Source organism: Episyrphus balteatus, chromosome 1, assembly GCF_945859705.1.
Source record: "Episyrphus balteatus chromosome 1, idEpiBalt1.1, whole genome shotgun sequence".
In the NCBI taxonomy this organism is placed as follows: Eukaryota; Metazoa; Arthropoda; class Insecta; order Diptera; family Syrphidae; genus Episyrphus; species Episyrphus balteatus.
In genome coordinates, this window is record NC_079134.1 from 172,702,654 (window position 1) to 172,727,249 (window position 24,596).

Here is a 24,596-nt window from a genome sequence, read left to right on the forward strand (position 1 = left end):
AAAATTCGCGCGAATTTATTTTTCGCTTCGCGTTTGCCAAGTTATAACACAAACATATCTTTGTTGTTTGGTATACACATAAATAAAACAATAAAACCCAGGACTTAGGTTTATAGACAGTGAAATATGTTTGGAGGCTGGGAGCATGCTGCTCTGCTGCAATCCAAGGGGATACACTATTGAATCGGCTTATTTGCCAATTAGGTGGGACATAAGTGCAAAATCGAATTATGTAACTATCCCAAATACAGTTATCCAGTTGGGAGATAATTTTATAATTTGTAAATTCTTTGTAAGTGAGACATAACGCCCATCCTTTATTTGTGGGTCTTTTGTCCAACCTGAGTTTGATATAAGCCCCACATTTAATTTGGAACTTATGTGGCACTCAAGCGGGACGTAAGCCCCACAAATAAATAGTGGCTGTTATTCCATGGGCCTTATGTCCCTGTGCCACAAATATGGCATTTCAATACCAAACTGACTGCAGGTGGTTACATAGAAATTTTTCCTAAGCTCCACTTAGCAGGATTTGCCTCCGCTCGGCGTTATTTCACGGCACCACGGTAAGAAACTCCTTTTTACATTTATTTGATGAACTCCACGAAAAGAAACCAAATGTTCCTTAATTTACTTCGTAAGGACACTCATCTTTTCCACTCCCTGAGCACATAAAGATCATTTAAGAAGCTGAAAGAATACCAGCCTAAGTTCATTGTCTGAGTACAGGACTAGAAAAAATTAGAACCAAGACTAAAATAATTTTCTTTAATCATAATAAATAAGTTTGAGATATTTTTTTTTTGTAGTTTAAAAATTAAAATTTGTTCAATGTTAAAGTTGTTCTAATTTTTATGTTGGTTTTTTGTTATTAATTTTGTTTTGAGCTTCTATATAACTTTTCTTGTAGAAATCATAAAATCCATAGAAAATGACAGCAATTGATGTAATATATACAGCTAACAGCAGTTCAGGAATTTTGCAACCATTCATCTTGGTAACAACAACTTGTAGCAGGACAATAGTAAACTGGACCATTTGCATTGTTGTTATGGCTTTCTTGAACGGAGTTAATTTGGCAACAACGTTCCTGGGAAGAACTGCAGCCATGAGATAGTAAGTGTACATGACAATATGAACACAGCAGTTTATGAATAGAGGGAACATTGCTGAACTTGCTAAAAAATACAGAAAAAAAAAACAAAATAGTTAAAATATTGTCATAAATTCTAGTACATTCTTATTAACCAGCTGTCAAAAGTTTTGTTAGTTGGCCAATCAGAGGTTAGAATATTTTGGTATACCTTTTTGAATACTTACTTCTATAAACTGTACCGAAGCTGTATGACATAAATACCATTGAAGAGTGATGGAAAACATGTAGAAAAGTAACTTGGCTTTGTTTTTTCCTCAAAACAAAAACTATAGTTTCAGTTAATTCAGTTACTTTAAGCCAAAAAACAAAATTTGTAATGTGATCGAAATCTATTTCAACTTTTATTCCTAACCCATCAACATCAACACATGCTCCGTAGTCAAAAGATGGAAGATCAATTAAATATATCTAAAAATTAAACAAAATAGTAAATAAAGTGTCTACAAATTAAAGGGAATTGGTATATTATAATCTTACCCGAGTACAAAGATAAATGCAAGCTATAATTTGATAAATGTTGTACCATATTATGAAGTTTTTTAATTGGAAGGCTGGCCTTGATTTCATATAGCTGAAAAAAAATTGAAAAAAAATTTAATTAAATATCTAATAAAAATATATCCTTCCATGCACTCAAAGTGCGAAAGACAGCACTGGCTTAAAATATCCACTTTTCAGAAGACTTATGTCATTTCCCTCCACTCCACCCTTTTTGTACTTATTTTTGCACTTTTTGTGATTTTAGGCTTAGGAGGTGATGTAGGCTTATGTCGAAATGGCATGTGAGAGTAAGCGTAAACATACAGCCTTATAGGACATATAATGCGCATATGCGTGCTGCTTTCAACTTTCGCTAAGCATATGCCTTGCGCTCTGAACCGTATGGATAGGATACAAATATGTTGTAGAATGTAGATGAGATTGAAATAATCGATTTAAAAGTAAAAAATTGGGGATAAAAGTTTAAAAAACCACATTAAATACTATTTTTGTCAAGATTGTGGATTACAATACAAAAAATGGCTGATAAAATAAAGTGTCAGAATTGATTCCTTATCAAATATACTGAAGTCCATATGTTTTAATGCTTTCTAGTTTTTGAGAAAATTGAAAAAATAAAAAAATTCTTTTTTATTAGACCAACTCGAGATCTTACTTCTGGTTCCACGAAATTTTATTTTGTAAACTATCCATATTTATTAATGTTGTTGTTGATGCAGCGCCTCATTATATTGAATATCGGATATGTTTTTTGATGGTGGCAAAAATATCGAAAACAGCCATAAAAATTATAATCTGATAAATTATATTTTTCAATTTTCTCAAAAACTAGAAAGCATTAAAACATATGGACTTCAGTATTTGATAAGGAATCAATTGTGACACTTTTTTTTCAGCCATTTTTTGTATTGTAATCCACAATCTTGACAAAAATAGTATTTAATGTGGTTTTTTAAACTTTTATCCCCAATTTTTTACTTTTAAATCGATTATTTCAAAAACATTTGATTGAAATAACCTAACTTTAAAATTAGAATGAAGTGTACAGTTCTAGCTTTTGAAAAAGGTATCATTCATAATTGTAAGTGTTGCCATTGTTTTTTAATATTTTTTTTATTTTATTTATTTAAAGTCATTTTTTAGAAAATTGCCATTCCCGCCTAAACGGAGCCAGATAGACCACCGCTCCCATAGTAAAAAATGATCGTATTTAACTGCTCTACAAATTACCCTTATCAAATCTCGGCGCCCAAGATATAGTACCCTCCCCCATTTTTCCTTCACTTGTTTTGGTACGATCTTTTTTAAATTTTTTTTTTTCTTTTATCAATTTAAGAAGAATTGAGCAATATAAAAGCACAGTTTTTATAGTAAATTTGATAATTAATACGATAAAAATAATTTTAATAGTTATAAAAAACAGTAAAACATAGTTTTAAGGCTTTTTTGCCAGCATTTATCAGTAATTTCGACTTCTAACCCCTGGGAATCAGTCAAAAATATTTTTTTTTGAAAAAAGAAAAATTGAAGCAAGTAGACCTATTGAAACTCAATACTTTTTACTCAAACAGCTTTTCGATTAAAAAATTATTTAAGCTTTAAAAAAATTAAAAACTAATGCGCGCAACCCCTAAACATCATCGAAAAATTCTGAAATAAATAGGGTGGCATTATTTTGTGCCGAGAAAACAAGTTATCGGTAGAGCAAATCAAAATAATGAAAAATAAATTTTTTGGTCCACCCTAGTCAAAGTATTCTTTTACACAAAGGATACAGCTATTAACTCATTAGACTTAAGGTTTTCCAAATAAATGATCACACAACATTTTTAAAGATCAATTTTCTTTAAGTAATTTTAACACATGCCAGCTCCTCTCATATTCAGGGTATCCCACAGTCACCGCCCCAAAATGAAAACCATGGATTCCTGAGGTCATTTTAAGTCGAAAAACTTAAGAGGTAATTTTCTCGTTTTCGTCCCGTTTTCGAGTTACCACGGTTTTTATGATTTTTGTTCTTTTTTCCCTTATCTGGCTTTATCTTTGCCAAACTACGTTTTATTCGAAAGATTTTTTTTACAACCAATCAAGAATTCATTACAGTTTTAGTTTGTCTTTAAACTTTTTTTTCTGCGGACCGTTTCTCCACAATTTTGCATCAAACACAATTTTCTTTGTTTTTTAAGTTGTTTTTTTAAACTTTCGTATCATTTAAGTCAAAAAAACACGTTAATGAGTATCAATTTTGTGTGCTTTTTATTAAAGCCCAGTTTATTTTCATAAAAAAGGCTACTGAAAGTAATTAAAAAAAATAAACAAACTGAGTGAATTAAAAAAAAAAATGGTTTTTAAATACAAAATTAATTTAAATGAATCAAAACTTTTTCTGAGCTTTATCTATTTTTGTTCTTTTCTTAACCACAATAACTCAGAAAAAGTTTTTAATTAATTTAAATTAATTTTTTATTTACAAATTATTTGTTTTTTTAATTCAATCAGTTTGTGGTGAGCGTAGCATTTCCAAATTGAAAACTATCTACGGTCTACCATTACACAAAAACGATAAACGGGATTGGATTTGATATCAATTAAAAAAAAAGGTTAGCGATACAATAAATTCGTCTGAAATAATTAAAGATTTTGCAGAACAAAAAGTGTGAAGAAGATATACTAGCCTATGTTCTGCATTTCACTTTTTGCGAATTCACATGCTCTGCATTTCACTGATTTACATTTCCTGATCGATTTCAAACCAATTTGTTTTTGTACGCGAAATTGGTGCCTTTGTCAAAGAATCTGCAATTTTTGGTCAAAATATTTGATAGAATTGCGAAATATTTGCGATTTAATCTGAATTTTTTATTTTTAAAGATAGAATTATTATAACTTTTTTTGTTCTTTAATTAATTTAATTACTGTCTTGTGTTTTTAGGAAATTATTTTTGTTAATATACAATATCTTACCTAATTAAAAATTTGTTAATTTATAATTTAAAGTGGCTTACAAAAGTATCTAAGAAAATCCTGTGTAAATTTTAAGTCGATCGGTCCAGCGTTTAAAGTTTTGACAACCATTTAAAGTATGTTTAGACATCTTTAGTGTCTTTACAAATACCCTTTTATCTCCGAAACGGAAGAATGTGAAATTTTCGGACAATATTCTTAAATATTATAATCATAACATTTTTGTATACATACACTCAGTCACAAAAGTAAGTATACACCCCTAACTTTGTTTAACCAAGACCTCAAAAAAAAGAATCTAACACATTTTCGAAAAAAAAATTAAATGTGGTTTTATTTCATTAATCATTGCCTACATATTTACAAAAAAAGAATTGGTCAAATAATCAATACTAAATGAAAAAGTGACAAAAAATTAAACACAGTACAAAATTTCGCATTACAAAAGTAAGTATACAGAGAAGAAAAAACTATGAAAATCGATGTTAAAAGTATAAATATCTAAATTTTTTTGGGAATTAATATATTTTAGGCTACCCCCTAGACTTGACGAGGTCAAACTCACTTGAAGGCATTGATTTTACTAGATTTTTTGCAACTTTTGGGCCGAATCTTTTCCACTCTTCCTAAAAGACTCGTTTCAGCTAATCCTTTGAATGCTTCCTTACTTTTCTCACCAAATGGTCCAACAGATGCTAAATAGTATCCAATTCGAGTGACTGGGGGACGTTTGGATCTGGTTTTGAAAGTTTTTGATCAAAAATTCACTCAAAAATACCGAGTTCTACCATACCATAAATCACTGCCGTTTTTACCAGTACCTTCCTTTCTTTTCGGATCTACTTCTTTTATCGGTTTTCTAGAAATATTGCCACATCCATAACTCATATACACGTAAGACAAAGTGTACTGCTCAGATGGACCTGGTAAAATTTGGAGAAAGATACAAAAGTAACAAAATCCCATCAAAAAGCTTTTACTGGTAAAAACGGCAGTGATTCGTTTATGGTATGGGGGTTTTTGCTTATAGCTTTTGGTGTGGGTTATTTGGTCTCCTTGAGGAAACAATGGATGGGTATTGTTTTTTAGATATTTTATAGACAAACCTGCACCAGAGTGTCGAATAATTAGGCTAAGATGGATTGATTTTCTTCAATAAAGGTAACGGCCCTGAGCAAAACTCGGTATTTTTGAGTGAATTTTTGATCAAAAACTTTCAAAACCAGATCCAAACGTCCCCCAGTCACTCGATTTGGATACTATTTAGCATCTGTTGGGCCATTTGGTGAGAAAAGTAAGGAAGCATTCAAAGGATTAGCTTAAACGAGTCTTTTAGGAAGAGTGGAAAAGATTCGGCCCAAAAGTTGCAAAAAATCTAGTAAAATCAATGCCTTCAAGTGAGTTTGACCTCGTCAAGTCTAGGGGGTAGCCTAAAATATATTAATTCCCAAAAAAAATTTAGATAGTTTTACTTTCAACATCGATTTTCATAGTTTTTTCTTCTCTGTATACTTACTTTTGTAATGCGAAATTTTGTACTGTGTTTAATTTTTTGTCACTTTTTCATTTAGTATTGATTATTTGACAAATTTTTTTTTGTAAATATGTAGGCAATGATTAATGAAATAAAACCACATTTAAATTTTTTTCGAAAATGTGTTAGATTCTTTTTTTTGAGGTCTTGGTTAAACAAAGTTAGGGGTGTATACTTACTTTTGTGACTGAGTGTATATGACTTTTTTCAAGATTACAAGTGGATAACCCCTAAAAGTGTGATTTTAAAGGGCGGCAAATAATACTTTTTCCCAGAGCGGCAAAAAAGCTGGATCGGGAACTGGTATTAGCTGATTTTGCATCATAGCAGGCTACAACTATTGTGGATGGACGGATGTCAATTGAAAGCCATAAACAAATCTCACCAAAGAATAACCTATAAAATAACCCCGTTTAATTGGAGGTGGTAAATCAAAGTTTACATTTCTCACACGATTAAAACAAAAAAGAATTTTTAAATCCATATGGAAAAATCATCAAATGTAAACTACTCGTGAATATGAGTAGAAGATGATCTAGTACATTTATTTCTACTTACATATACTCTTCTAAACAAATAGCAAGATGGAATTACATTGAATTCCATTGAAAGTGAGTTCCATTGAAAATTATAATTTTGTAAGGACTACCAATGCACGATTAGTTATTAACTTAAGTAAATAATCTTAAAAATCGTTTTATAAATAAGACTGTGTATAACTATTCCCCTTTTGAGAGATGTTTTAGTGAATTGAACGCAGTTTATGCAATTTGAAAGTTCTATTCAGTTATAAATTAATACAAATTTAAAATTGCTAAAACGAAAAACATTATAAAATGCAAGAAATTATGAATAAAATTATTTGTAAACAACTGCATTTAGTAAATTTGTTTGTTTAAAAAAAAAAAATTAATTCAAAAGTATAAATTTTTGCATTATTCAACAATTGTGATTTTAAGAATTTTTGCGGCTCGGATCAATTTTTTTGTACGATGCCTTCCTCAACAAAAATGTGAACTCTAGACACTGCATTAATAAAATTAATCCATCTATTCAAGTTGAAGTTCACTATGGTTTTATTGTTAGTCAGTATTTTACTGACTAAAAACTTTGTTCGGTGAACAACAACAAACATTTACTTTTATTTATTATTAATTAAAAAAAAAATGTCTCTGTAAACCAACAAATAAAAAACTTTTGTTTATCCTTAGCAATCATTTGTTGTTGTTTCCGGTGCAAAATTTTACTAAGCTAAGTACAAAGTTACCAATAAAACACGGATATTGTTATCAGAAAACAAAACACCGTTAATTTATGACATAAATTAATAATAATAATTGTCACTTTAGTTTTTCTTACCTGGGTCCAATTTTCAAAACAATAAGCAAATAAGATGTTATCACCAAAATGTTGGAAAGTCCAAAATCAATTCGAGTATCGAGTTCTGCATGAAAAATATTTTTTTTGAAATTTTTGGTTGAATCAAAAAATTAAAATACTGACCAATTGTATTAGCCATTGTTGTTTCCGGAAGAGGGATTTGTACATTTCTAGCATTCATTTTTTTACTATTCTTTTTATTAGATTTATTATTTCCACTCAAAAATTGTATATATATTAAATAAAATAAAAACTATTTTGTTAAAAGCACTTAATTTTGTTAACTGCGGCAACAAAATAACTCCTGATAAGAGTCAAGAACTTTCACGACTGAAATTTTGCAAAATACGTGAACTCTAATTTATAAGAAAGGAACTTAAGAATTTGTTTTTTGTTTTTGAAATGCGAATAATAAATTAGGCAAAATTTATTATTTTTAAGTACAAAGGTATTCTGAATTTGTACTAGACATGATACCTTATTTGTTGAATATTAAGTATTGAAAGTTTTAATAAATATTGATCGATTCATTTCAAATTACTTGTAAAATTGTCGCTCTTGTCTGGTTAAAGTTTCTTCAGACTACTACAAAAATGTTTACAAATCCCACAAGTGGAAGGAGTATCGTGGAAGAATTATGATCCCCTCGAATAGGGGAATTATTAGAGAGAAAAGAATTAGATTTATCCTTTTGAACCTTGACGGTGCTTTTATGCAGAATAACGCATTATAGTCAGTTTTATGGGATTGTATATTTTCGCTTACTGCTTACTCTCCCACACGGTTTTTATATTTTTAACATTCGTAAGTTCCTGCAAAGTATAGTCGGACCCTTAGGAAAGTAATAAGCTAGTACACACTTCTATGAAAACATTTTCTGAATTCTCAAGACGTTTAGGGAAAGTTTTGAATACTCACTTCTCCATTGCATGGTAGGTAATCAGAAGAAAAGGTCGACTACACTTTTTTTAATGTAAATTTATTAAAAAATCCACTTCGTTTCATTTTTTTTATTGACTTTTTATTGAGTAATTATTATTCAATTTATCTTCTTCAATTTTTGACTTTTCAGCTTGCTTTTTAATATAACTTTTTTGATAAAAATTATAAAATTCATAGAAAATTACCATTATCATAAAACAATACAAAGCAAGTAATCCATTTGGGAATTTACAACCTAAACATAGTGCAATAACTACTTGTGCCAGTACAATTGTAAATTGAACCATTTGAATTATTGTAATGCTCTTTTTGAGTGGAATAAGTTTTTTGATGACTTCGCTTGGAAGTGTGGCAGCCATTAGATAGTAAGTGTACATGATTAAATGGACGAATGAGTTGATATAGAGAGGGAAGAAGGCCGCACTATCTGAAATGTAATAAAAAAAAAAACAATTAGTCAATGTTACTATCTAACCCCTCCTACAAAATATATGTAATTTGTAAAATATGCATTGAAAAAACGTTTCCACGATAAAAAGATCCTTTCTATCTGACCTTTCTCAGAATTGCAAGTTCTTTTCTTGAATAATTAAAAAAAAAAAATAAAACAGATCTGTTGCAAAGAAAAAGTAGCTAATATACTCTTTTTTGAGACCAATGCATTTTTACTTACTCTTTAGAATGATATAGGTACGGTGACCATATTTCTAGAAGCGAAACCCGGGACAGATACAAAATTCCTTGGATCGTTTAGAAAATATTGATTTTTCAAAAAAAAAAAAAAAATAATAAAAATTGAATTTTTTTTAAATGAGATTTCATGATTTTTCCATGATTTTTTAAACGATTTGATGGGAGCATTTTCGTTGAAATCATTTAAACCGTTTACAAAATCAAGGAAAGGAAAAAAGGATTTATAATAGGTTCTGTTAATAACTTCTAAAAAAATATTTTTTCAATCAAAATCGGGAGAGCTGTTTTTTAACATTTTTAATTATTTCAAATGATTTTGAAATTGTATCATCTTTATTAAACTTTTAACATATGCTTAAATGTTTTGAAGTTAAGCTGGGTTCTTTACTCTTTCATATGATGTTCATTATTCGAAAAAAACTTTTCCTGATATAGCTTTTCAACTTGAGAAATACAAGCTGGAACTAAATAATTGACAAAAAATTTTAAAAACTATAGCTTGAGGTGAAACGAAAATTTTCATATAAAACTAGTACAAGGAAATACACAAATTTAGCTTTTCGTTACACATTTACGCAGCTTTACCAACGATATTCTTAACTGTGTGTGTTGGAGAGTTTTCAATCGTTTTTGTCACTGACATTTAACTGTCCAAGTAATTTTTTCTTGCTCCAAAAGAGTTTTTTTGACTTAGGAAACTTTCGTTTTGCTACAGCAGCGTACTAGGCTTAATGTTTTTATCGGAAAAATTAGAAAAACTTTTGATTTTTAACCGACCAACCACTGTTTTTTGTTGTTTTCCGTACAAAGTTTTTAAAATTTTGAACCAAAAAATCAGAAAATGTGCAAATACGGGACAATCACGGGACAAATTACAAAATACGGGCCACTTATACGTCCCGAGTTTCTTAAATAAAAACCAGGGACAAGCTGTTAAAATACGGGACAGTCCCGGGTAAACCGGGACGGATGGTCAGCGTAGGTATAGGGCAATCAAAACCAAGATTACGATTATGGAGAATTCCAAAAAAGTGGGTCTCGCAATTCCGTCCGTACGTCTGTACATCTGTGCGTCCATCTGTACACATTTCCACTGCCTTACGGGTGGATGGATTTTCTTCAAATTTGGTACAGATGATTTTTATGATATTCTGAAAGTTGGCTATTTTTTTTTTTTATAGGTATCTCGTTTAGAAAGTGTACCTCAAATACAAATTTTTCAATTTATACCAAACAACTCGAAAACGGCTGTAACAATTTTGATAAAACTTTGCAGACGTAATATTCAAAGCAATTGCCATAAAACTGCATTATTATTTTTTCCAAAAAAAGTCAAATAAAAAATATTTTTTTTCATTTACAAAAATTTTGCCCTAAATGTCGGCTCTTCCAACATCAACACAATTTCTTTAAAATTTATATAGAGGCAGTTCTTAAAATCTACATGTAAACTAACAGAAAATTGTTTTGAACTGCTAAAGCAAGTACGTGCGACCCAGTCGTACATTTTATTTCTCTTCTGAATGGCCGATATAGCCGAGATTTAGCTCTGGTTTAATAAGCACATACACATTGCTTAGCAGTTGGTACGTAAAACTTTCAATAGTTTTCGATATCTACTGTACCTTACTTCGTTACACATGCAAGTCGTGAAACACTCAAATCTTTTTAGTATAACACTTTTGTACTTGCCTGTAAACTTGCATGAACATTTTGACAACAGTTCAAAAGGATATTATTTCTATCAACCTATACAATTTTTACAAGCTTGCATGCAAATAGCCTGCTAGCCTTGTAACATCAAACTTGCATACCAGAACTTGAACGGGTATAGCTTCAGGGTAAAGGCATAAAGGCACATATCGATACATGCAATTTAAAGTTGCAGACAAAATTTGCTGCCATAAGTACAAGTTCTAGAATGCAAGAAGCTTATAAACTTGAAAATTCGTATTTGGCATATGGGACACCACTTTCTACCCAACTTGCTTGCAAGTTCTAATTTTTCAACCAATTTTGTTTTATTTGATACAGACTGTCAACTTACTAGCTTCTGTACTGGCCACAAAACTAGCACGCAAGTTCAATGGATATGAATACTGTTTGTAAGATAGTAGTTTGACAGTGTAGTGATAGGTTGCAAAACTTGCAAGTTTGTAAGCAATTAAATGCCCACTTATAGAAAATTTACCTTTTGCTATACTCTGTTTTTTTTTTTTTTTAATTTGCGATGGCAACTATTAATAAAAGTTAGTTGCTGTCTTAAAAAGTTGACATGTCTTAAATATCTGATCTCTGTGAAATAGTGAATACAATGTTAACATAAACGTCTACTTACTTGAATATGAATGGTTCATATGATATGCCATAAAAACCGTTGAACAATGATGAAAGACATGCAAAAATGATACTTGTCTGTATTTTTTACGCAAAACAAAAACTAATGTTTCAGTGAATTCAGAAACTTTCAGACAAAACAGTACAAAAGCAACATGATGGTAATCTTTGTCTTCAGTGCTTCCGGGTGTGACAACAACACATTTCCAAAAATGTGTCACTGGTAGATTAATAGTAAAACTCTGCAAAAAAAATGAAACAAATTTTGAGTTCAGAAAACTTAGATTAGACTACCTCAAAAATTTCAGAAAATGTACCTATTCAAAATTTGTTATTTAAGATTTTCCGAGGTATTCAGAAATTTTTCTAAATTTTCTTACTCCAATTTATTCATTCTCCATTATATTTAAAGTCCCCTTCAAAAATTAGAAAACTGTCGAATCCAATGGAAATTTTAAAATTTCCTATTTTAAATGACGATGACGACTTTAAATTTAATGGAGTGTGAATAAATTGGAGCTTAATAAATTTTTAGATTTCAAACACAAACTTACCTTAAAAATTAAATACGCACAGGTAATTATTTGAAAAATATTATAGAAAACAATAAAGGTTTTCAAATGAAAAGCAGGTCTAGATTTCATGTAACTAGAAAAAAAAGAAGAAAATCTCTGAAACATTAGTTTGTCATTATTAAAGCAGAATTCAAAAATTCATCCAGTTCCAGAAAAGTCTAAATGAAAAAGCAGGCCAAAATCCAAAATAGTTATCCGAATTCTGACTATTAAAATAATTAAAAAATAGTTAAAAATGACTGTGTGCTAGTGAATATTATGGATTTGGATTTATTTTTCATATTTCAATTTCTTTACATCTAGAGATGTATTTTTTAAACTAGTGAATAATATGGCCGTTACAGTGATGTTATCTTACCTTGGTGCAATTTTTAAAACTGCCAGCAAATAAGATGCAACAATTACAGATGAAGACCAAAAACCAATTCTTAATTGGTTATAATTTGTTATAGTTTCAATCACTGTAAAAATTATGTTTGATTATTTTTTTTGACACGATAACACAAAACTGAAAAGAAAAACTAACCATCCTGATCGGTCAATCTTAACTCCATCTTCAGATTTTTCTTCTTATAAAATACTTTTTAAAAATTATAAATTTTTGTCCACTTGTAATCATTCGATTTTTATTAAAAAAAAAAAAAACGATGCTTACAACTTTAGAACTTGTTTGTGTTTAACTTAAATTTCAAAGGAACATATTAATTTTATAGTTTCAGTACTGACTCTAACAGTGGTCTTGAAAAATGTCAAAATCACATACAAATCCTTGCTTTATAAAACCTACAAATTTATGCTGGTGAATGACGTTATACAAAATATAAATCATAATTTTAATTTCAACATCATCGCTACTTGAGAATTCAACTTTATTTATTTTAACTGTTAACATTTAACAGTTCTACAGTTGAAAAATTTTTACTCAAGTGAGTAAAATTGAAATTTTAAAAATAAGATCTTCTTTAATATCAATAAACTTGATTGTTGGCTCTTAAACTGCAACCTTCGAAATGAAAAGAGAGAGTCTTAACTAAAGTTCAGAACTATTCTGGGCTTCTGATTCTGACTTTAAACAAAATAAGGTGTAAGACATTAGGGGTAATCATGATGAAACGGTGTAAACCTGAAAAAATGGTAATTGATGTGGTAAGCCAACTGTCAAACTCATACAAAATTTTGACAGGTTTACCCAGAGTTTACACTGTTTCATGAATACCCCTATTTACATTTATCTGCATAAATGCAAAGAAAAACGTACGTAATAATGAGGGGTAGATATGTTTGTTTCAAATACTTTTCCTATGATCTACTTACTGCATTCATAACGATATATATGCATTTCGATCTACTTTCTCTTTCAACAACTGTAACTCATTTTTAAACTGTGTCTACTTATTTTGTAGATTTGAAAGTCCAGCACCATCAAAATTCACCATAAATGCATAATACTTAATTAGAATTGAGAAGTAACGCAAGAATGTTGCACTTTGTAGTCAATAATTGCTGAGGTAGATCAGGAAATCATTGAAGATTCACAAAAATTATAATAGCAAATTAAAAATCCGAGGAAAAAAAATTAAAACACAACCAAAAGTGATTACTGCACATACAAAATCTGTTGCTGATTGGTAGGTAGGTATATCGCATTTGTATTGCAAATTTTGTCTACGAACTACGAATGCACAAAGTTCATGAAAAAAGGGTTCTTGAATTGAATATTAGACGTGCAATTCGCATTGCTTGATTTTATTAGACTATTTGTAGATTTTGAAAGTGATAAAGTAAAAAGAAATAAAATTTATAAAAATTATAAAGCTCTTACTCATAAGTTTAATTTTAAATAATTCCTAAGCTATAGGTAACGATTTGTTTTTAATTTAAATTATCTTAAGAGGTTTACAAAATTGATGGGTTTTTTTTTATATGTGAACGTATATGAAGTACGAGCAGCGTTACCAAAGTCAATTTATGGCATTTTATTGCCAAACGGACTTTTTAATCATTTCATTCACTTTTTAAAAAATTTATCAAAATTTGGCTATTTAAGTTTTGAAACTTATGTCGTTTTCGATTGGCTCTCCGGAATCGTCCGGAATCATTCAGAAGCCTTCTGATAGTGTTCTATTCGCACGAATTTGACAGCTAGAACGCTTCTGAGAAGAGAAATTCTCTTCTCGATTTCAAATCAGAATTCAAATCGGAATTCACTCACATGTCAAAAAAAAAACACTCAATCAATGTTTTTTGTTTTTGATTCAACAATTTATTGTTTTCTGAAATTTAAATTATTTAAAAATCAAAAATTGATACAATAATGGATAAATTACCACTTTCTTCGAACATTAGTTTATAATTTTTCAACTCTAACGTCATGATTTTGATTTGCAAGAAAAAAAAAAAAAATTGATGTCTTATCCGAAGTACCACAAGGGAGCCATATTGGACCACTTTTATTTATTCTGTTTCTGAGTGACATTTCTAAGGATGTTTCTTAATGTAGAATTCTATAAACGTGGCTCTGTTTTGGAGATTTTTCTCTTGTAATTGTTTTGGTTGTTTATTTGATTTGAAAATTCTCTAAAACCAAAATTAAAAATAACTGGTTCTTAAATTAAACATACATTAAAAATATTGTATTAAAAATGTTACATTGTATTAAAAATGTTACTGTAGCAACAACCTCTGATAGCGTCGCTAACTTCCAAGTTAGGTTTACAGAACAATAAATGATTCAAGAACCCTTAAACTTTTTCAAAATAAACACAATGGTGGGAAACTCTATTCGAATTTGAAAGGAATTAAAAAAAAAATAGAGTAGGTAAATCTTAGCACCTTTTTCGGCAGAAAAAAGCCTTTTCTTGTCCAAAACACTTAAAAAATCATATTAAAAAAAAATAGTATTTAGGAGGTTTTTTGTATATAATCTTTTTGGGCTTATTTAGGTTAGGTTAGGTTAGGTAGCAGTGGTTGTCAGGCAAGTGACCCGACACACTTAGACCCTTATGGATCCATTGTGATACCACAAAAGACTAGCAAGTTGGAGCTCACTAGCCGAACCACTCGGAGCTTCTTATGAATGAAGATAGACTTTTAACGTCCGTTTTCACTAGATCGCTAGTGTATGCATAGAAGAATTCTCCTAGATGGAGTTTTCTTCGACTCGAAAGAGCAGGGCAGGTGCACAGAAGATGTTGAACAGTTTCCTCTTCTTCTTCATCCATGCAACTTCTGCAGAAATCGTTAGAGAACACGCCCATTCTTTTTGCGTGTCTACCTATTAGACAGTGTCCTGTAAGAACACTTATGGTGGAGCTAATATGTATTCTGTTTAAATTCAACAAACCCTTTGAACGTTTCAAGTCTATACAAGGCCATATTTGTTTAGTAGCTAGGCAAGTATTACTCTGAGTCCATCTGAGGTTGGTTTTCTTTAAAGCGTCCTGCTCTAGCATAAGTTTGCATGTAGCTATAGGTGTACCTATATTGTTCCTTTCTGGTTGTAGAGGAGTGATTGTTTGGCAAGTTCGTCTGCCCTGCAATTGCCTGGAATGTCACTATGTCCCGGTACCCATACGAGGTGAATGTTAAACTGCTCAGACATCTCCCTTAGAGATGTTTGACAGTCGAGGACCGTGATTGAATTTGTAGTGACAGAGGCAAGAGATTTAATAGTTGCTTGGCTGTCCAAGAAGATCCGAATATCCGTGTTGGATATTACGTTTTCTCCTTAATCGCCAGAATTTCTGCTTGGAACACGCTACATTGGTCTGGTAGGCGGAAGAAAAGACTGAGATTCAGTTTTTCTGAGAATATACCACTTCCTACACCTTCGTTGGTTTTTAAACCGTCAGTATAGAAGTGTAAAGAGTCATTGTCCAGAGTGCTAAGGTCCTCCCATTCAGTTCTGGAGAGAATAGAGTTCTGGAAATTATTATCGAACACTAATTGAGGTGTAGTATAGTCTAAACGATCTGGAATGAATCCGAAGTTTGTTTAGAATGTTAGTGTGGCCAATATGATTACTGGTCCACTGAAGGGTCGCTTTTAGACGAGTAGCTGAGCTTGCTGCTACTTGTTTCCTGAAAATGTCTACTTTGGACTTTGATAAGCTTGTTTAAGTTTATCGCTTTGTCCAGTGCAGTCCACCAAACTTCCATCCTGCATGTAAGTATTGGTCTTATGACCGATAGCCAGTGTGCAATGTTAGGAGAAAAGCCCCATTTGCCACCAATGGCTTTTTTGCATGAAAAGGATGCCACATTGGCTTTCTTAACCTTTTCTTCAATATTGAGCTTCCAGGTCAGTTTTTTTTATCAAAAATGAGTCCTAGATATTTAGCTTGATCGGATAGAGTAAGTGTTTGGGCTTATTTAAGAAAGTCGTTAATTTTTGATATTTCTATCAGGATAGTAAAAGTGGAGTTAGCTGTTTTACACTCTAAGCCCACGACATATGAAAGCTAGTAACGCCACTGTTGCCATTATTGACATTATTGTTTGATAAATACTCACCGTCACTGGTGGTTGCAGCAATCTTTATTCGCAAATGAAAAAAAAAAAAATACAATGTATGACCCTCGCTTTATCTAACAGCAAGTGAACTTTATAATTATTAAACAAAAAATTCCAAGCGAATTTTTTAAATGATTATAATTAAAAATCAATATAATTATTAAAATTGTTAACATAATAAAGTTATAGCTAAATAATTACTTTTTTTCAACTATAATTTAAGCTCATATAAAAGAAACTTAAAGCTATAAAATTGGCAGTATTTTATATTTATTCCAACTATTATTCATAATAATTTTTTTTTTTTTTAATTTCAATTAAAAAATCTTCAAGTCGTCAAAAAAAAACACCCTTTTTTAACCCTATTTGATAATCGATACCCCATTATACAAATGTAATACTCTCTTCCTCATTCAAACTTCAAACAGCTTGTGTGTAGATTTGCCCTTACAGTTGCCAATTGCGTTAAATGAACCTTGTCTTATTGAATATATCAATTTCATTGCATTTGTGTTTTTTTTTTAATTTTTTTTTTTTGTTTAGATTCCAGAATTATGAACATTTATGAACGAAAATGTTAATTTTTCGAATACATCGTCTTGTGTTTTGACGATATAAGCAATTTATTTGTACTTGGCTAGGCTGCTCGATAGGAGGTCTGTTGCAGAAGATCAAAAACAAAATCAGATCTGAAAAGGACCAAAAGGTTTCTAACCTCACATTGTGATTAGCGCCGTGAATTCTATTTTTAAGATTTAACAATTTTTCGTCATCATGTCGTTGCATACATTTTTGGGTGTGTTCTCGGAAGAAAGTGGTTAGTGTTTTGATTGTGATCCTTGTATTATTTAAATTTTGAACTAAAAAAAAAATCACAATGAATAATTTGGTTTTGTTTTCTAGAAGTCAAAGTAAATGATCGATTTGGATTGGGTTCCCCCATCCCAATGATGGTTATTATTTCATTGTACCTTTTAATCGTGTTAAAACTTGGACCCAGGTAATAATTATATCATTTTATGATGTAAAGTTATAGTATAGGTCAGTGCATAGAAATATATTTTTTGAATTGTAATCATTCATTTTATGTTATTCAGAAAGTCGAAACTACTTCATATTTCTTCAAACCTTTGGAATAGTATAAAAGAATAAATTTTTAACGATTTTTTTCCAAAATACAGTCGACTCCCTCTTAGTCGAATATCCCTCAAAGTCAAACTTTTTCACAATTTTAAAGAAAAAATATTAAATAAATTCCTCTAACTCGAACCGATTTTGAAGTCTCGTGGAAGTTCGACTTAGAGGGAGTCGACTGTATTTGTTTTTTTGCTAGTTTTGTCATTGAACAACAATAAAATAAAAAAAAAATAAAACAAAATTCACGACAGGGTTGCACATACTTGCTCTTATGGAAAAAGCTGCTAAGAATTCAAAAGTTTTGTATATAAAAACTCATTAATGAATGTTTAATATCAAAAGATATTTAACAAAAACTAAAAAAAAAATAATATAAAATTTGTAAAATTTACAGAAACATCTTTTTTAAATGTTTTGTGCTCTAAAGTTTTCTAAACAATTTAATTTCTTGTATAACAAAGAAAATTTAAGAAAGACATTTTATAATTTTTTTGACCCGTTTCTTAAAAAAATAGTTTTTTAGATAATTATTATTTATTAAATACAAGAAAATTGTTTTGCCATTAAAAACGAAATATTTATCAGCATAAAAGAGCAAAGTTTAAAAAATATCATATTTGCATCTTCAAAAAATTGATTTTTCGAAAAAAATAAATAAATACCTAATAATTTTTTTTAAATCCAAAAATATTTTCTTCAGAATTTTTCTCAATGATTCTAAGATTTATTAGTGGAGTAACTAAAGCTCAAAAATTGGCAATATTAGGGAACTCGGCCGAACAGCTTAGATTTTGATGATCTTTTTTTTTAAACGTCGGTAATTAAAAATACTTTAAGTCTATAGATTAAAAAATGCCGGTGTTGCCGTTTTGATTTTTTAAATTTAATTGAAGATTTTTGTGAACAAAAACAAATTTTTATCAAAAATTTTTCTTAAATTTTATAAATTAATTGATGTCAAAAGATTGTCTAGGAAATTCAAGGAAAAAAAATATATGGGAGTGAGGGACAATCTTCCATAGTTCAAGCGATAGATGCAATTTTCTTATTAATTGCCTTCAAACACAAAAAAAATATTTGAACACAACGGCAACACCTACAATATTCAAATATACATTTTTTAAAAGCTAGAAGCTTAGTCTTATATGTAAAATTAAAATTAAGTTCATTGAATGAACGGCTTTTGAAAGAATGGTAATTGAACTCAGATTTTTTGAAAAAAAAAATTATTGAAAAAATTTTAACATGTTGTTTTTTAAACTTGGTCGTAATATAAAATGTATTTATTTTCAATTTTTTTTGGCCGCATTTATTATGATTTAAAATTATAAAAGGAAATGTCAATATGTATTACGGTTTATGAAAAAAATTAAAAAGTATTTTATTTTCGAAGAACTTTTTTTAATAAAAGTTTTGAAAAAAAATGTAACTTATTTTTTTTTTTAAAGTTCAACATCTAAACATAAAATTATTTTTTATTCATTTAATAACCCTTACTGTTGAAAGTTAAATAGCAAAAATTTAAAGTTCCTATTTACCACAGTCTGTGAGAAAATTATTTCAATGCAAAAATTCAGTTTTAATAAAAAAAAAACCATTGAAATTGAAGAAATTTTTCATTTTTTTTTTCAAAAGTGTGATATATTTTACCTTTTTTGCTTCGAAATTTAACTATTTTATAAATTCATATTTTATTAGAAAAAGTTTGGAAAAAAGTCATTTTAAATTTTTCTAATAAAATTTTTTTTTATTTCTGAGTTTGAGGACCATTTTTTCAAAAAGTCTTGATTAAATTTAGTGGATTTAAATTTAAGAGATAAGAATGAGCTTCTGGCTTTTTAAAAATGTATTTTAAAATATTGTAGGTGTTGCCGTTGTTTTCAAAATATTTTTTTTTGTGTTTGAGGTCAGAATGTTAGAAAATTGCATTTATCGCTTAAACGATTTTCCCTTACTGCCTCTTATATATTTTTCTTAAATAACCTAGAGAATCTTTTGCTATCCTTTGTTTTATAAAATTTAAACAAAAAAATGGTTTTGTTAAAAAAAAATTCAATTTGAATTTTAAAAAACAATACGGCAACACCGGCAATTTTTAAAATATAGACTTTAAAGTATTTTTAATTACCTACGTTTGAAAAAAAATCGTCAAAATCAGAGCTGTTCGACCGGGTTCCCTAATAATTTGCTTTAGTTACCTACTATAAGAAATTCAGCAATTAAGAAAACGGTTTAAGAACAGGTTCCCTTAGTGATAGTTTAGAATTTTTTTTATTTAAAAACTAGGACCTAAATTTTTTTGTTTTTTAATCAAAATCGTTAGAGTCGTTTTTGAGAAAAATAAAATTTTCTATTTTGGTCATATGGCAAGTACTACGGTTAATTTAAAAAAAAAATTATTTCTTGTGTAGGGAATTGCGTGAAAGAAAACCCAATTTACTACCATAATTGAAAAAAAAAAAGACAGACAGACAAACAGAATTGCGAGATTTTCATGTTTGAGTTCGAGTTCTTTAACGAATCCTAAACTTGCCCTTTAGTAGGTATGTATATCGCCCTAAACTAACTACATTAACTAGAATTATTTTTGGTTTTAAATTTGAACTATAAAACTGAATAATTATTTGGTTTATGTCATTAATGCATGTGCCTGTCGTGCATTTTTTAATTATTAAACTTTGTTGTTTAATGTTCTTAATAGGTCATATAGATAGACTGTATTAAAATGGTAGTTTTGAAATTAAAATGTTATCAGTGCAGGATCTAGTATAGCTATTTAGCGCCAGAAAACGCTTTCATCAATCTATTACGCGTGACGCATAGACTAGGCGTGAGCGTGAACTGAGCGAAGCAGTTTTTGCTGTGTTTGTGTGTTCATTTCTGACATTATAGCTCCTAAACTACTTGTCGCAATTCGACAAATGAGGCATCTTTGAAAGGGCCTTGCTTGTCCGATGGTTAATGGTTACGTAACGCAACGTTTTAGTACAATCGAGAAGAAGAATCATTCCCAAATTTCACAAAAAAAAAGTTGGCCTGGGCACGGAACAATTAAAATTTCGGCTTTTAAGTTTAGCTATTTTTTTAAGTACTTATATTTTCGGTTCCGTATATTTGTATAGGTATAAGAGGTTTATTTTAAAAAATATGAAATTCAATTTTATAAACTATAATTTTCAACTTTTTTCAGCTTGATGAAATCAAGAGAACCATACAGGCTGAAAACTTTTATAGTTTTCTACAATATGTTTCAAGTTTGTTCTTGTGCTTATATATCTTATAAGGTATGTAAAACCTGGTATTCCAATATTCAAATAGTATAACTAAGTTTTTTATAATTAAAGTGTGTTACATCAAGTATTCCAATAATGGAATTTTGGAGATGTGCTCCTGTTTTACCAAATACTCACTGGGAAAGACTTTTTAATCACTTGGGTATTGTAACCTTCTGGCTTAAGGCAACTGAATTGACAGAAACTTTAGTATTTGTATTGAGAAAGAAACAACGACAAGTATCATTTTTGCATGTTTTTCATCATGCGATAATGCTGTTTTTGACTTATATAGTTGTAAAGTTTTATAAGGGTAAGATTTTTGAATTTTATAATTTGAAAAAATTTGAATAAAAATCAATTTTTAATTTCAGCTAATCAAGCATTCTTCCCTTTGTTTCTCAACTGCAATGTCCATATTATTATGTACTTATACTATCTCTTAGCAGCTGCTCTGCCTAAAAAGGTAGCAGCTAGGTTGACACCTTTTAAAAAATTCATCACTACCATCCAACTTATTCAATTTGTGTTCATTTTAATTCAAATTTTAATTACTTATATAACAGGATGTTCAGTTCCAAATCAAGTTCTTATAATGTATATGCTTATTGTTAGTGCATTTTTTTATATGTTTTATGATTTTTATAAAAAGAATTACAATGCCAAAAGACGACGATCATCGGTCGCAATGCAAAAATAGTTTATATGAAGTGTTTCAGTTTTAAAATTAAGTTTTATTTTTTTTTTTGTTTTTTGTTTTTAGACAGATAAAAGAATTTAAGATAAATTTTCTTAAGGATTTAATAAATTAATTAAAAAAATGTTTATACCAGAATTTTTTATGGCGAAAAAATGAGGATCAGACAAAAAGATCAAATAAATCTATGGAAAAATATTTTGACATTTTCTACACATTTAAAAGTGTTTTTTTTTTTTTACAAACAATTTCAAGCGGACCAAAACTAAAATGATCAAAAAAAAAAAAAAAAAAGTAAGCCATTTTTAATATATTGTTTTACGTTTTTAGTATATAAAGTTAAATAACTATTGAAAACCCTCTTCAAAGGCGGTAGACTGATTAAATTTGGTTAGAATTATTCTTTTCAGATAAAAAGGTGGTTTTTTAAGAATGATCTAGATATTATGTGTAAAATTAATTTTGGTAAGCCCTTATTTATTCATTGAAATTAAAGTCGCTATTTTTAAGAGGAAGTTTAAACGTTTAAAGATTTCTAAGTTTAAGGCTTAAATATATTGCTAACTGAATAAATTGGACTTAGTATAGTTGTAGACTTGGATCAAATAAAAACACATTTCTAACCAAAATGACAACATTCCAAAATGGATCCCAAATGGATACCAATTTATCTTAAAACTTATCTGCCATAATCTAATTTATTATTCTCAGTACGTACACTGAAGGAAAAAATAAATTGAAGTTGAAACGTCGTTGTTTCAAAGATGAACTACTTTGATTTATGTGACCTTAAGATACAAAACCATCAAAAATTAACCTATTTTCCACGTTGATTTTAAAATGTCCATTTTCAACGCAAAATCATTCCGAATAATAGTTAAATCAATGTGGTTTTGATTGAATTCGCGTTGTTTTATGGTGGCTATTCTGTCAGTTTATAGTTTTTTGTAGTTACACTCAAATACCTGGCCTGACAGCATTAATTTAATTTTTTTCAACACCTTGAATTGCCTAACCCCATTAAATAAAATAAAAATAATGCACTCAAATTTATATAGATTATATGAAATTTTAATGATTTTTTGTAGGCAATAACATCAAAAAAGTGTCATTTTATTGGCCATAAGATATAAAAGAGAAATAATAAAATTTGAAGAAAAACTGAGTAAAATATTCTTTAAAAATTAAAATTTTAAAATTAAAATTTCTTGCAAAAAGAAAAGAGTTTTTTGTCAAACATGTATGTTTAAAAGTTTAAAAATAGTAATTTTACTGATTAAATATCTTCTACAAACTGTAATTCTACTAAAAGACCCAATATTTAGTCTATAAACGTCAATAAAAAACCAATAAATGCCAAATACATTTGGGGCTTTTCGATGATTTTGGGCTTCAAACAGAAAATTTCAAAGACCAAAATCTTTCTTAACTGAGCCAACTTTGAAAAACTAAGGACGCCATAGTGTTCAGAATACTCGAATTATCTTTAGTAGATAGGAGCGCCATCTGTCGGTTTTTTGAACTAGCACAGTGTTTTTATTATTAAACCAATTTTTGTATATACAGTGTGTCCGTTTAAGAATGGATAAGCCTGAAATGGCTAATAGCTACACTAATGACTGTTCTAAAACCAAATAGAAAAAGTTTCTATCGCAACCAGTTTAGAAAATATTAGCTTTTTTTCATTCAGTGTATTTTAAATTTAATTATCTTACGTTTTTGTTCACCACAACCACGAATGAATGAGTTTTATTATATTTATTCTTTTCTTTATAATTTTTTACAATAATTGACTCACTAAATACAAAGTTTAAAGTTTTCATAACTGTTGCACTTTTTTCTTAAAAAAAACTTTGAAGTTTATTTTTCGATGCAAAATGTAAAAAAAAATTTTAATTTTTAATTTTGTTGTATAAAAAAATCTATAGGAATTTAGCCAACTTTTTTAAAAATATGAGCGTCAAAAGAGGATTTCGGAATGGTAATATTTTTAATCTTATCTAAAGTATTTTAGAAGTATTAATTTAATGAATTAATTTTACTGTATTATCTTAATTTTTTCATATTACTATCACAAATGCATGAATTCCATGGTAAATATTTTAACTTTTTTACTTGCTCGATAGGGCAAGTATTGGTTTCGTGACGAAAAAAAAAATTGAGGTTTTAATCAAAACCAACATTACGATGATGGAGAATTCCGAAAAAGTGGGTCTCGCAATTCCGTCCGTGCGTCTGTGCGTCTGTGCGGTTGTGCGGTTGTGCGTCCATCTGTACACATTTCCACAGCCTAAACGGGTGGACGGATTTTCTTCAAATTTGGTACAGATGATTTTTATGGAATTCTTAAAGTTGTTTTTTTTTGTTTTTTTATATCTCGTTTAGAACGTATACCTCCCATACAAAAAAATACGATATTGCGAATTTCTCGAAAACGGCTCTAACGATTTTGATTAAACTTTGTATACGTAATATTTAAAGCATTGGCAATAAAACTGCATTTTTATTTTTTCTCAAAAAAGTCAAATAACAAAAATTTTTTTTTTCATTTCACAAAATTTTGCCCTAAATGTCGGCTCTTCCCCATTATCATTTTTTTTTTTTAATTTAAAGCCAGCTTTGAAAATCTACAAGTAGACTAACATAAAAGTGCTTTGAACTGCAAGAGCAAGTACGTGCGACCCCAGTCGTGCATTTTATTTAAAATGCAAAGTAAAAAAAAAAATTTAATCTGTAGGAAGATTTTTACTGATTTTCGTAATTCTAACATTTTGTTTACCGATACTTCTGATACAACAGCAGTCTCCGTCTTAACAGGAAGTGAATAAATCAACCCTTTCTGACCCAGCGTTACTCTCATGTAACATATTTTTAAAAATTCGTAAAAAATATTCCAT

The 24,596-nt window shown here is 29.3% G+C and overlaps 3 protein-coding genes across 3 annotated transcripts; 1 reads left to right on the plus strand and 2 right to left on the minus strand.

The window, feature by feature from the left end:
- Window positions 1-768: 768 nt before the first annotated feature.
- LOC129906109 (elongation of very long chain fatty acids protein 7-like) lies at window positions 769-7,815 on the minus strand. Its single transcript, XM_055981782.1, has 5 exons — window positions 7,659-7,815; window positions 7,515-7,599; window positions 1,634-1,727; window positions 1,321-1,564; window positions 769-1,178 (listed from the first exon to the last, which is right to left on the minus strand). Exons 1-5 carry the CDS (start codon window positions 7,714-7,716, stop codon window positions 853-855), a joined length of 807 nt encoding a protein of 268 aa, XP_055837757.1. The 5' UTR covers window positions 7,717-7,815; the 3' UTR covers window positions 769-852.
- Window positions 7,816-8,530: 715 nt separating this feature from the next.
- Window positions 8,531-12,746, minus strand: LOC129905933 (elongation of very long chain fatty acids protein F-like). Its single transcript, XM_055981595.1, has 5 exons — window positions 12,609-12,746; window positions 12,441-12,543; window positions 12,062-12,155; window positions 11,509-11,749; window positions 8,531-8,904 (listed from the first exon to the last, which is right to left on the minus strand). Exons 1-5 carry the CDS (start codon window positions 12,634-12,636, stop codon window positions 8,546-8,548), a joined length of 825 nt encoding a protein of 274 aa, XP_055837570.1. The 5' UTR covers window positions 12,637-12,746; the 3' UTR covers window positions 8,531-8,545.
- Window positions 12,747-17,193: 4,447 nt separating this feature from the next.
- Window positions 17,194-21,892, plus strand: LOC129906180 (elongation of very long chain fatty acids protein 1-like). Its single transcript, XM_055981886.1, has 5 exons — window positions 17,194-17,410; window positions 17,497-17,593; window positions 20,921-21,014; window positions 21,075-21,315; window positions 21,377-21,892. Exons 1-5 carry the CDS (start codon window positions 17,368-17,370, stop codon window positions 21,700-21,702), a joined length of 801 nt encoding a protein of 266 aa, XP_055837861.1. The 5' UTR covers window positions 17,194-17,367; the 3' UTR covers window positions 21,703-21,892.
- The last annotated feature ends 2,704 nt before the right edge of the window (window positions 21,893-24,596 follow it).

What these genes read in the sequence shown, in the direction of transcription:
- LOC129906109 (XM_055981782.1), bottom strand. Translation starts at nt 7,716, where the DNA reads ATGAATGCTAGAAATGTACAAATCCCTCTTCCGGAAACAACAATGGCT. An exon ending in AACAATGGCTAATACAATTG is followed by an intron (nt 7,600 to 7,658) that starts GTCAGTATTTTA and finishes TTTTTCATGCAG; the next exon opens with AACTCGATACTCGAATTGAT. An exon ending in CTTCGGTACAGTTTATAGAA is followed by an intron (nt 1,179 to 1,320) that starts GTAAGTATTCAA and finishes TGTATTTTTTAG; the next exon opens with CAAGTTCAGCAATGTTCCCT.
- LOC129905933 (XM_055981595.1), bottom strand. Translation starts at nt 12,636, where the DNA reads ATGGAGTTAAGATTGACCGATCAGGATG. An exon ending in GTTTTAAAAATTGCACCAAG is followed by an intron (nt 12,156 to 12,440) that starts GTAAGATAACAT and finishes TTTTTTTTCTAG; the next exon opens with TTACATGAAATCTAGACCTG. An exon ending in TATGAACCATTCATATTCAA is followed by an intron (nt 8,905 to 11,508) that starts GTAAGTAGACGT and finishes ATTACATTTCAG; the next exon opens with ATAGTGCGGCCTTCTTCCCT.
- LOC129906180 (XM_055981886.1), top strand. Translation starts at nt 17,368, where the DNA reads ATGTCGTTGCATACATTTTTGGGTGTGTTCTCGGAAGAAAGTG. An exon ending in TGTGTTCTCGGAAGAAAGTG is followed by an intron (nt 17,411 to 17,496) that starts GTTAGTGTTTTG and finishes TTTGTTTTCTAG; the next exon opens with AAGTCAAAGTAAATGATCGA. An exon ending in AGTTGTAAAGTTTTATAAGG is followed by an intron (nt 21,316 to 21,376) that starts GTAAGATTTTTG and finishes TTTTAATTTCAG; the next exon opens with CTAATCAAGCATTCTTCCCT.